Below are 13092 nucleotides of genomic sequence, written 5' to 3'. Positions count from 1 at the left end.
ATTTGTTTAAAGAATAAATGGAACTATCATTAGTCTTGAAACCTGACCATACTTATTATTATTGGATAGTATTACTATTTAATTATACTCTCATAATTCTTCCATGTTTAATTTCCAGGAAAAGCAATGTTTCATCACACATATGACTGTAAATTAAATTCTTATTCCCTGGCTAACTAAATGCCAGTATAGTATGCAACTCAAGCTGATTTTCAGAGCAAAATGCTCAGGAAAAAAAATGCACCTGCATCAATTAATCCTACCTATAGATTCTATAAATATCTTCAGAACGTCCCTTCCTTAGTCTGAGAATCCAAGCTCCTGGGTTGGCTTTTAACTGAAAGTAACCCTAGAACAAGAAGAAAAGACAAATTTTAGTTCTCTCTGAAACATCAAAATGTTATTTCTGACAGTTATTTCTTTTCTGAAATATCAGTTATCTGTATTTAAATAAGATAGCTAACAAATCAATACAACATAAAAGAAATCTACATATTAGAAACACTAGCAAAACACAAGCCAAAAACCTGCCCTTTAGCCATACGTTAGTGAAGAATCAACGTTAATGTGTGAGGAAGCTGCAAAACCTCTAATGAAAAGAAAAATGCTGTCACCTCATAAGCACTGCATTTTCAGGGGCCAATTTGGTTCAGAGAAGAAGATTCTAAAGTGTTTTCTTTTAAGGTGACATGTAATTACAATCTGTAAGTTTAACTAAATTTAGGATTTTTATCATAAGTTAATCATAAATTTTCATCTCATTCATGTTCAGAATGCTAACTGCTCCATCATAAATCATAGTACCCAAATTAACATGACTCAATATCACCATCTAATATACCAGTTATTTACCAGATTGGCCATAACAATAGTATCCACGATGACTGGGTTAGCTGAAGTTCCTAATGTAAACTGTAGTCCTCGTGGAGGCTGGCCTGTGGTGATATCATAGCAGTGACCTTCTAGTAAGAGGTACTCCAGTTCATACTCAGCAGCCACTATGCCATCCACCTGCAATGTCATAATTAAATCACTTGAAGACTACTTAGCAATAAAAAGAAACAAACTACATGCAACATCACGGATGAGTCCCAATTGCTTTATGCAAAGTAAATGAAGTGAATAAAGGGTGCCATGCCATATGATCACATTTATAAGAAATTTGAGAAAAAGTAAAACTATAGTGACAGAAAGTAGATCAATAGTTGACTGGAGAATGGACATTGCCTGCAAAGGGGCACAGGTGAACCTTTAGGGTGGATGAAATTCTCTGTAACTTGACTGTGCTTATAGTTAAAAACAGTATACAATTTTTAAAACTCAAGTGGGTTGAAAAGAGAGTAAAGAAAAAGGACATAAAAATAACAGGGAGGTTACTCCAAAATACAGCTGAGAAGATAAGACTCTAATGTAGAAAGATGGTATAGGAAAAACATGTAAAATAAGCTGTCAAAAAACAGCTCTAAAAGCAAAATAATAAAGAAAATAGAACAGACAATCTCACAAGGATTAATTTATATCAGATAACAGAGAAACAATGAGAAAAATCCAAGAAACATCAGAGAAAAATGCAAATTCATCTTGGCCTATAGAATATAGCTGAAACACTACTGTTCTAAAGGCAAATGTGTAAAATATACTAATGGCGCCACAATGGCATACAGTCATCCATGTTCTATGCCAATTGGAGTCATCCATGTTCTATGCCAATCAGTTCTCACTGATTCCTTGTAGAAAACTTAACCACAGTGTCTTGGGGCAGCTTGGATTTAGCTAATTAAAGAGTTTCTATTGCAGGCATGGCTTTATAACCCCAGCTAATGCTAATAATGTACTATTTGGTGCTTAAAAGGTTACTGCAATATTAGTCTAAAGTCCAAAAGTATAATAATAACAACTAAGAGGTAAATCTCGACCCACTCACAAAGTCTCAGGTGCAGTAGTTGTAGTGGAAAGCAGAGAGACTAAAGAAAGCCTAAAATAGAACAGCAAAAGCTCTGAAGTTATTAAAGAAGCCATGCTTTGCATATGAATTCTGTACTTCCTTATACTGTTCTTAGTGTTTTAAAACAAAAAATTTTAAAGATTTATTTAGTTTTAGAGAGGATAAAGGAGGGAGAGAAACATCAATGTGTGGTTGTTTCTCATGTGCCCTCTACTGGGGGCCTGGTCTGTAACCCAGGCACGTGCCCTGAATGGGAATGCAACCAGCGACCCTTTGGTTTGTAGGCAGGCACTCAACACACTAAGCCGTAACAGCCAGGGCTATATTTAGTGCTTTTTGTTGCTAGTTTATAATTTCTTCAGTAAAAGTTGGTTCCTTGAGGGCAAAGACTGTATTTCCTATTTCTTAAAAAGATGGCAGATGGGATTGGGGTGGGGAAAAAAGCAAGGTGTATACACACACTCTTCCCTAACATAGCACCTAAAGAATCCTTCTTAAAAAAAAAAAAAAAAAACTAGAGTTATTTAACCTAATTTTTTAAAAAAAGACCAAGAAAGACTTTGAAATTATTTTAAGTTCCTGGTCTCCCAATTCCCAATAAGACATAACCAGGAAATAGGCTTCAATTGTAGCGGGAGATATGAAGGATAGACACAGAGATAAATGCTCAAAGGGGACTCTGAGAAGCTTTAAGCTTCTTGAAAATAAAAGACCATGTCTTTTAACTACTTTTTTAAAAAAACTAGAGACAGATAATACGGGCTACGGGCTATGACATCAATGAGCTTTCTATCTTTGAAATTGGATTAGAGATAATGGATTACTAACCTTAGAGACTCAAAATACAGTTATATGAAAATAAATGAAAAAAAAAGAACTTTTAAAAAACAGAAAAATCAATGAAGCCAAAAGATGGTTCTTCAAACATATCAATAACTTGACAAACCTGTAGCTAGAATGACGAGGAAATAAAAAGAAGAGCCAACTTACTGAAACCAGCAAAAAAACAGGAGCATCACTACTAAAATTAAAGAGGCTATAAGAAAAAGTAATGATTGGTGCATGATGGCAGAAGAGTGAATGGAAGTCACACTAACGTCCACCCAGGGCCAATCTGGTATTACAACTAAATTGTGGAGAAATCAGCCAGAACAAACAACTGAACAATAGTGACAGAGAAGACCTTGGATAGACAGAAGAATCAGCTTCAGCACAACCCAACTAGTAAGGAGTGTAGTGGAGTCTTGAGAAGGTGGGCTGGGCACCCACAGGTAGTAGCACTGGTGGGAAAATTAAGTGACCACTGGATCCCCTTGACAAGAGGGGGGTCTAAACCCTAATCTGGGATCCCCAGCCTAGAGCACCAGAGACCAAAAAAGTATGCAGATAAAAACCAGCGGCATAAAGAGGCAGAGTTGCTCTCTGCCAGAGATGGGTAGCTGGAGACTCAAAGAGCCATTTAAAGGGCCAAAGCACAAATTTTCATTTCCAAACACATCCTAGGTTCCAGCAAAGGCAGGAACAGAGTGAAACAGAGACTCCTGAGGAGATACTAGAGATGTAAGGTTTGGGGAGACAACCAAGAGAGTAGATCCAGGGATCCCAGTGCTAAGTCGTCACACATACAGCAGCAGCCATCCTGCTCAGGCAGTCCAGTCCCATGGGCAGCATCAACCAGAGGGGAAACAACAGCCCAAACCCCAGGAGGTATTCTGCCCTACTCTATGGTGCTTAAGCCTTCTAAGTGCAGAGTAACTAGATTAACAACTGGAGACAGCTACAGACAGCAGATCCCCTGGAAGTCTCCTATAGGCTGCCTAAGGTCAGACAGGGCAACATCTGACATCACCCGAGGGGATCCAGAAAGAAAAAATAGTGGTAAATACTAGAGGCTCCTGAGACAAAATCCATTGTGGTCTTCTCCATGATTTCTGATATTTTCTTTCCTGCAGAGTTTCTAAAGATTCAGTTCTGGTCCATCAAGTTTGCACAAATTAAGACACTAAATTTTATACTATAGTTTATTTCAATTCACATATTTTGCTCCTCCCTTCTCCTACCCCATTTTACCTTCCTCTCTCCTCTCATTATTTTCATTTTAAATTTTGTTTTCTCTCTTGCTACAACTTGTTTCCATTCCACACTCTATTTCTCCCCCATCCATCCTCACAAAATCAATTTTCTTGTCAATGGTCATCTCACACCTTTTTCCTACTCTTAAAATACCTGCACTCTCTCCACCTTTAGCAATCTTTGCTAGTTGGCTGTGGGTAGAGTAGTTGTTATTGCCTTTTTTCAATTTTTTTCTTTTTAAGATAACTTTTTATTTTTCTACTTTTTTAAAAAATATATTTTATTGATTATACCATTACAATTGTTCTATTCCCCCCCTTCATTCCCCTCCACCCGCATACTCCCTCCACCACCATTCTCCACCCCTTAGTTTATAACCACGTGTCTCAAGTTCTTTAGATTCTATATTTCCCCCACTATTCTTGCCCTCCCCCCATCTATTTTCTACCTACTGTCTATGCTATTTTCTGTACCTTCTCCCCACTTATCCTCCTCCCACTCCCCTGTTGATAACCCTCCATGTGTTCTTCATTTCTATGGTTCCACTCCTGATCTAGCTGTCCTCTTGGTTTGCTTTTGTTTTAGGTGTGCTTGTTAAGAACTGTGAGTTTGCTGTCCTTTCACTGTTCATATTTTTCATCTTCTTTTTCTTATATAAGTCCCTTTAGCATTTCATATAATAAGGGCTTGGTGATGATGAACTCCTTGAACTTGATCTTATCTGAGAAGTACTTTATCTCTCCTTCCATTCTAAATGAAAGCTTTGCTGGATAAAGCAACCTTGGATGTAGGTCTTTGGATTTCGTGACTTGGAATACTTCTTTCCAGCCCCTTCTTGCCTGGAAGGTCTCTTTTGAGAAATCCACTGACAGTCTGATGGGCACTCCTTTGTAGGTGACTGTCCCCTTATCTCTTGCTGCTTCTAGGATTCTTGCCTTCATTTTAATCTTGGCTAATGTAATGATGATGTGCCTTGGTGTGTTCCTTCTTGGGTCCAACTTCTTTGGGACTCTGAGCTTCCTGGATTTCCTGGAAGTCCATTTCCTTTGCCAGACTGGGGAAGTTCTCCTTTATTATTTGTTCAAATAAGTTTTCCACTCATGGCTGTTTCTTTCCCCCTTCTGGTACCCCTATAATCCGGATATTGGAACATTTAAAGATGTCCTGGAGGTTCCTAAGCCTCTCCTCATTTTGTTGAATTCTCATTTCTTTATTCCTTTCTGGTGGGATGTTTCTTTCTTCCTTCTGGTACGTTCCATTGATTTGAGTCCCCGTTTCCTTTCCATCGCTATTGGTGTCCTGGACATCTCCCTTCATTTCAATTAGTTTAGCCTTCATATGTTCCTCTAATTTGTGACTATAATCAACCAGTTCTGTGAGCATCCTGATAAACAGTGTCTTGAACTGTGCTTCTGAGAGGCTGGCAATCTGTTGGTCACTTAGAGTTATTGGCTCTGGGACTTTGAGTTCTTCTTGTGCCATCTTTTGAGCTGTTTGTGCCTGTTATGTAGCAGGATCGGAGCCCTAGGTGTTCACCAGAGCAGGGCAACTCAGTAGCTGGGTTGTGACGCTATATGTGAGGGCGGGGTCAAAGAGGAGCAATGGCGTCCCGTCTGCGGCCTCCAGCCAAGGCCCCCACAGGTGTGGCAGCTGCCACTGTCACTGGGGCCCGAGCATTTCGTCCCACTGCATGTGAGTGTGCCACCGCCGTCAGCCCTCCACCACTGGGTTCGCCCCCTGGGGCCTGTGTGGTCCGTCTCACTGTACGCAAATGTGCGACCGTGGTCAGTCTGCCCCACACCCCGACTGGTTCTGGGCTGCCTGCTCGCCTAGGTTGGGGGATCTGTCCTGCCTGACCCTGTTCCGCTGCTGGCTCCGCCCCTCTTACCACCCCCGTTGAACGGTTCCTTGTTGTCAGACTTCCGTATAATTCAATTTTCTGGTCTTTGGGTGTGTCTTTGTTCTCCAAACCTTTGTTGTATTCAAACTTGGCTGTGGGAGAAGGCACAGTGTTTCCACCTATGCCTTCATCTTGGCGGAAGTCCCCTTTTTTCAATTTTATATCTAGATCTTCACTAGTTTTGTATTTCAAATCTTAAATTTTACCAATCACCTCTCCTACCCTTTTTTGCATTTCAGATTTTTAATTTTGCCCTGTCTTAGACTTTTTAATTTTTTCCTCTCCTTCATCCTGCCCTTTGAATTTTCTTTAGTATCCCTTTTTTTTCTTTTCCATTTCATCTCAAATTATAATTTTTTCATGTCTTACCTTGGTTTTCATTCTTCATTCTTAATATTCCCTCTCCCTCTATCATTTCAAAATCACTTCCCATCCCTCTAGACAACTCTTAAGCTTTTCTTTCTAGCTTTCTCCCCTCTTATTCCTATCCCACCTATATTAATTTTAGCTCATTAGTTGTTGGTAAAGCTGTGGTGGATCTTTCTCCCCAATTTGGCTCACATACTTAATTTTTTTAAAACAAATGATCACCTCCTAAAATTTCATTTTTTTAAAGACTTCATTTGTTTATTTTTAGAAAGAGGGAAAGAGAGGGAGAGAGGGAGAAAAACACAAATTTGTGGTTGGTTGCCTCTCGCATGCCTCCCAGTGGGGACCTGGTCTGCATCTCAGGCACATACCCCACTGGAAATCGAACCAGCAACCCTTTGGTTTTCAGGCTAACACTCAATCCACTGAGCCACAATAGCTGAGGCTGTATTTTTATTCTTTATTCACTTTTTTCCCTGTTCTTTTTCTTCCTTACTTTATCTTATTTTATTTCAATTTCTGTTTAAACCTAATAGTATATGCTTCCTTTCTCATACACTGAACCACCTTCTTCATTCCCTTTTTTATTCATGATATAAATTTTACTTTCTCTCTTAAAATTGCTCTGATGCCCAACACTTTATTAGTGCTTCTCCTTCTACTCTTTCAAAATCACTTAACTTTAGTAGGTCATTTCATAATCACTCTCCTTTCTTATAATAGTTGTAATCTCTTTATACCCTTATTAATACACGTGCATTTGCTCTTGGTAGTGGGATTGTGGGGAGGAGTTATTTTTGAAGTTGTAAGTTTTCTCCCCAGGATTTGTGGCTTTTCTTCTGGCAGCACCTGCACAACAGCATGAAAGATATGGTGGGCAGAGTGAACCTCAGTCAATCAGCTGGAGGGTAGGACCTACCAAAAAACAACCAAACAACAGTGAAAACCCAATTACATAGAAACCCAGAGAGCCAACATAAATGGCATCCAAAGAGTATCCAGTTTGACATCAAGGAGACTGCATGACTGACTCTCACAGGTTTCCTACCATACAAGTTCACACCACAAAGTCAGGGAGTCAAAACAGATCAATTTTAGAAGCAGAAGCAAACAAGAAGAGTCTCAAAAACAATGGGAAGACAAAGACAAAACCCCCAGTTGAAAGGAAAGGAGAAATCCTCAAAAAGAGTGCTAAATGATATAGAGTAAAAGAAACTGTCAGATATTGAGTTCTAAGCAATGCTTATAAAGAACCTCAATGAGTTCAGTGCAAATTCATGGAGAATGAATAGCACGCCATTAAACAATGAATGGGTTAATAATGACATCAAGGAATAAATCAAAAACTTTATGGGAACAAATCAAAATGAACACATTACAGTCCACAAGCGATGGGGCACAGCAAAGACAGTTCTGAGTGGGAACTTCATTGTGATACAGGCCTACCTAAAAAAGATAGAAATATTTCAAAAAAAAAAAACTTAACCGTACATCTACAAGAACTGGAAGATCAACAACAAAGAAAGCCCAGAGCTAGTAGAGTGAAGGAAAAAAGCAAGATCAGAGCAGAATTAAAAGACATAGAGAGTAAAAGAAAATTACTAAGGATCAATAAATCAGGAGCTACTTTTCTGAAAAGATAAACAAGATCAACAAGCCTTTATGCATATACATCAAAAGAAAAAGAGGACCGAAATGTAAAAAAAAAAAAAAATGAAAGAGGAGAGGTCATTTGAACATTTTTAATTGAGTTGTTTCTCTTCCTAGAGTGAAGTCATGTGAGTTCTTTATATATTTTGGAGATCAAACCCTGGTCCATTGGTATCATTTGGAAATATATTTTCCCATACAGTTGGTTCCCTTTTCATTTTGTTGATGTTTTCCTTAGATGTGCAGAAGCTTTTCATTTGATGAAGTCCTTTAACTACACTCATCAAGGAAAAAAAAGAAAGGACCCAAGTAAAAAAAAAAAATGAAAGAGGAGACATACAACTTACACCGCAGAAATACAAGGGACAGTAGGAAATTACTACGAACAAATATATGCTAAGTAATTTGAAAAAATTGGTAAAATAAACAAATTTCTATAAAAACATAATCTTCTAAAACTGAATGAAGAAGTAGAAAGCCTGAACAGTCCTATAACCACTGGTAAAACTGAAGCTATAATAAAAAAAATTCCCAGCACACAAAAACCCTGGATGGACAGTTTTTGCAAAACATTTAAGAAAGAGCTAACTCCTATTCTTTACAGACTTTTCCAAAAAATCCAACAAGAGGCAAAACTCCCAAACTCCAGAAAGACTTAACTCAGTGGAGGAGAACTGCCCTGAAGAGACTCTGAGAGTCCCTAGCACCTAGGACAGCAAAGACCGAGAAGGTGGTATGTGAGTTAATCCTAATTGGTACACCTAAAAGAAAGTGCAACTGGTGGACTGAAAGTGTAGACCAGGTTCATAAGGGCAAGGGGGCCTGGTAGCGAACTGAGGAACTAGGATGGAGGCTGGGCAACTACAAACAGTGCACCTCAGACATGCCCCCATCCCCACAAAACCACAACAAAAAAAAAAGTGAAACCAATCCCCCTTTAGCCTGTTGTAGCCAGGAAGACCAGAAGACTTGGCTTGGCCAGTTGACAGCCAGCAGGAGGCTTTTTTCCCCCTTCTTCCTTCTTTTTTTTTTTTGTATTCCGACAAGTGAGGACTTCCAGCCAAGATGGAGGCTTAAGTAGACACACTGTGCCTCCTCGCACAACAAATTTAAAACCCAAAAACAACCAGAGTGACAGAAAATCAAACTGTGTGGAAGTCCGACAACCAAAGAGTTAAAGAAGACACGTTCTTCAAGACTGGTAGGAGGGGGAGGGAGGACTCCTGACAAGATGGTGGCTGGTGACCAAGTGAGGCAGTGTCAGGCAGACTAACTGGTCCACATTCACATGCAGATAAACCTGGAGGAACAAGTGGGAAGGAAGATAGACTGTGCAACCCAGGGTTCTAGTACATAAAAATAAAGCCTCAAAACTTCTATAGTAAAAGCCAAGGACGATTGTGGCAGCAGGAGAAACACCCAGCCTCACAGGAGAGTTTGTTGGAGGGAACCACAGGGTCCTAGAATGTACACAAACCCACCCAAGTGGGAATCAGCACCACAAAAGCCCAATATGATTGTGGGTTGCAAGGGAAGTGAATGAAAGCCAGCAGAGAGCGGGACAAGAGGCACTGTTCCCTCTTGGAACCCTTCCCCATGTATGGTGTTACAACACAGCGATGTGGTTTGCCCTGCTCTGGTGAAAAGCTAAGGTTCCACCCCTTACTATGTAACAGAAGCACCAATACAAAGTAAAAACTGGCCCAAAGGAAAAAACAAATCAACCCTCCAGAAAAAATACAACTAAGCAACGAAGAGATAGCCAACGTATCACAAGCACAGTTTAAAACACTGTAATCAGGATGCTCACAGAACTGGTTGAATATGGTCACAAATTATAGGAAAAATGAAGGCTATGAAAAGTGAAATAAAGAAAAATGTACAAGGCACCTACAGTGACGGGAAGGAAACCAGGACTCAAATCAACTGTTTGGAGGTGAAGGATCTTAAAAGCAGCAAAAGAAAAGAAGACAGTTACCTAAAAGGAGTTCCCACTAGACTATCAGCTGATTTCTCAGAAGAAACCTTACAGGCAAGAAGGGGCTGGAAAGAAGTATTCCAAGTCATGAAAGGCAACAACCTACATCCAAGATTGCTCTATTCAGCAAAGCCTTCATTTAGAATGGAAGGACAGATAAAGTGCTTCCCAGATGAGGTCAAGATAGGAGATCATTATCACCCAGCCCTTACTATATGAAATGTTAAAGGAACTTGTTTGAGGAAAAGAAGATCAAAACTATGAACAGTAAATAAAAACAAAATCACAAATATCAACAATGGAATCTAAAAAAACAAAAAAACAGAACAAAACTAAGCAAACAACTACAACAGGAACAGAATCACAGAATGGAGATCACATGGAGAGTTACCAGGGGGGGAATGAAAGAGTGAGAGAGGGGAAAAAGGTACAGAGTATAAATGGTAGGTAGAAAACAAACCGGGGGAAATTAAGAATAGTATATGAAATGTAGCAGCCAAAGAATTTATATCTACGACCCATGGACATGAACTAAAGGAAGGGAATGTGGATTGGAGGGCATGGGCAGGATGGAGGGGAATAAAGGAGAGAAAATGGACAGCTGTAATAGCATAATTAATTAATTATATCAAAAAATAAAAATAAATAAATAAATATAAATTCCTACAAGTGAGACAAGAAAACCTGGAGCTGTGAAAGGACCAGAGTTAGACCCAAGGAGGGGCCATCCCAACAACTGAGACAGTGAAACAAATTTCACTTTGCTATTCCAGAGAACCTGCAAGTTACTGTATATTTGTATTATTATTATTTCTTCAGTATTTTTACATCTTTTATTTTATTAGTATTTTTTTTTCACTTCTTTCCATTCAGTTTTCTTAATTTTGTTTGTTTAACTGCATTGTTTGACTGGTTTTCCTTGTTCTCTCTTTCATAGTGTATTTTTAATTTTCCTTCTTTCACTTCACTTGTATTCCAATAACACACTACTCATATACTTCCTATTCTGCTTATTCAGGTAACATAGATTCTGTCATATGATTCTTGTTCCAGTATTCTGGTAAATAACTGTTATTACATGCAATTGCAAATACTGCACAGCACCCCTTCTGGATCTTAGCCAACTTCACTGTCTTCCAGAACTTTATCAGTATTGTGGTTAACTATATTCTCTCACACACTATGCCTAATTTCTATCATGTATTCTCACTGTATCTCATAATATGACCTCCAACAAGCTCACTACTTTCTGGACCCAACTCACAATCCTTCCTCCCACCACCCAAAACAAGAGTCTTATCTTTTTTCCACCCTTTCTAAAAAGTGGCTAGTGGGGTGAAATATCATGGTTAATACTATACACATCCAAAGGATCTCCTATCTTTTCTCTACATGTTGGTACTTTAAATATCATAGAATACACTCCCGCTGTCTTAAACCATTTTCCCTTTCCCTTCCAAATGATCATATAAAAGAGTAGATGGGAGCTGTAAACACAGTATACCTGCTAGAAGACCGAACCCACCAACAAAGTAACTACCAATAGGTAATAGGAGTGAGTGGAAGCAACACAAACCTCCACCAGGAGGCGAATCTCCTCCAGGAAGATCTGGAAATACAACTAAATGGTGAAATTGCCCAGAACAAACAACTGAACAATAGTGAGAGAGAAACCAGCTTCAACACAACCTGTCCACACTTCCACAACAGAATACAAGAGGTGGTGGATGGAGTGACCTTCACTTAACCAGCTGGAGGGAAGGACCCACCAAACAAAGACCCAAAAACTATGAAAACCCAAGACATACAGAGCGCCAACATAAATGACAGGCCAAGACAAACAAGCCCAAGAGATGAAGGAAACTGCACTACTGAATCTCACAGTTCTTCCACCATAGAAGTTTACATCATAAACCCAGGGAGTCAGAACACATCAGTTTGAGAAGCAGAGCCTAACAAGAATAGTCTCACAAACAGTGAGAAAACAAACAAACAATCCCCAAATAAAAGGAAAGGAGGAAGCCTCAGAAAGAATGCTAAATGAAATAGAAGTAAGTCAACTATCAGATATGAAGTTCAAAGCAATGGTTATAAGAAAGCTCAATGAGCTCACTAAGAATTACCAAAAACTACAAGGAAACAAAATAAACTCATTGCAAACTAAATCCACATGAAAAAGGAAATAGAAACTATCAACAAAGCCCAAGAGGAAATGAAGAATACAATTTCTGAATTGAAGAACACAGTAGAAAAAATCAAAAGCAGGATTGATGAGGCAGAGGACTGGATGAGCAAGCTGGAGGAGAAGGGAGAAAAAACATCCAGAAAAGAGCAAGAAAAGGAAAAGAGGCTCAGAAAGGACGAGGGGTTAAGGGAAATGCAGAACAATATGAAATGTAATAATAACCATATAATAGAGATACCAGAAGAAAAAGAGCAAGGAGTACAAAACCTGTTTGAAAGAGTAATGATGAAAAACGTCCCTAACTGGATGAGAAAAAAAGTCACACAAATCCAGGAAACACAGAGAGTCCCAATCCAGAGGAACCCAAAGAGGCCCACTTCAAGACACATCATCATTAAATTGGCAAAACTCCAACACAAAGAGAGAATCTTGAAGGTAGCAAGGGAGAAACAGGAAGTATTATAGAAGAGAGTCCGAATAAGACTAGCAGCTAACTTCTTAATGAAGATGCTCCAAGCCACAAAGGATTGGCAAGAAATATTCCAAGTAATGAAAACCAAAGGCCTCAAATTAAGACTACTCTATTCAACAAGGCTCTCAAGAAAAATGGAAGGCCTAATAAGGTGCTACCCAGACAAAAGAAGCCTCAAAGAATACACACCCCTTCCAACCAGATGCTAAAGAGTCTGATTTAACAACAGGAAGAAAAACAGTGAGAGAGAGGAACACAGGTATGAAAAAAGGGCAATGAATAAGTACCTATCAATAATAACCTGAAATGTAAATGGATTAAATGCTCCAATCAAAAGACACAGAATAGCTGAATAGATAAGAAAGCATGACCCACACATATACTGCCTACTAGAGACCCACCTAAGAAAAAAAGACCTACACAGATGGAAAGTGAAGGTCGGGAAACAAATATTCCAAGCAAATGGGCAGGTGAAAAAAGCCAGGGTAGCAATACTCACATCGGACAAAACACACTTCAA

The 13092-nt window shown here is 39.1% G+C and overlaps 1 protein-coding gene across 5 annotated transcripts in view; it reads right to left on the bottom strand.

The window, feature by feature from the left end:
- Positions 1-13092, bottom strand: part of UGGT1 (UDP-glucose glycoprotein glucosyltransferase 1) — a 212574-nt gene that overhangs the window by 20666 nt on the left and 178816 nt on the right. For all 5 annotated transcript variants that reach the window (XM_037070140.1, XM_037070157.1, XM_037070149.1 and 2 more), the window contains 2 exons: positions 853-1011; positions 264-349 (listed from right to left, as the gene is read on the bottom strand). In XM_037070140.1, coding sequence (XP_036926035.1) covers positions 264-349; positions 853-1011 — 245 coding nt within the window. The remainder of the gene's footprint in view (positions 1-263; positions 350-852; positions 1012-13092) is intronic.

The sequence above is a fragment of the Sturnira hondurensis genome, unplaced genomic scaffold, assembly GCF_014824575.4.
Source record: "Sturnira hondurensis isolate 20B ecotype Veracruz unplaced genomic scaffold, ASM1482457v3 Scaffold0001304, whole genome shotgun sequence".
Lineage (NCBI taxonomy): Eukaryota > Metazoa > Chordata > Mammalia > Chiroptera > Phyllostomidae > Sturnira > Sturnira hondurensis.
Note: the sequence above shows the minus strand (reverse complement) of the source record. Positions and strands in the feature narration are given on the sequence as shown.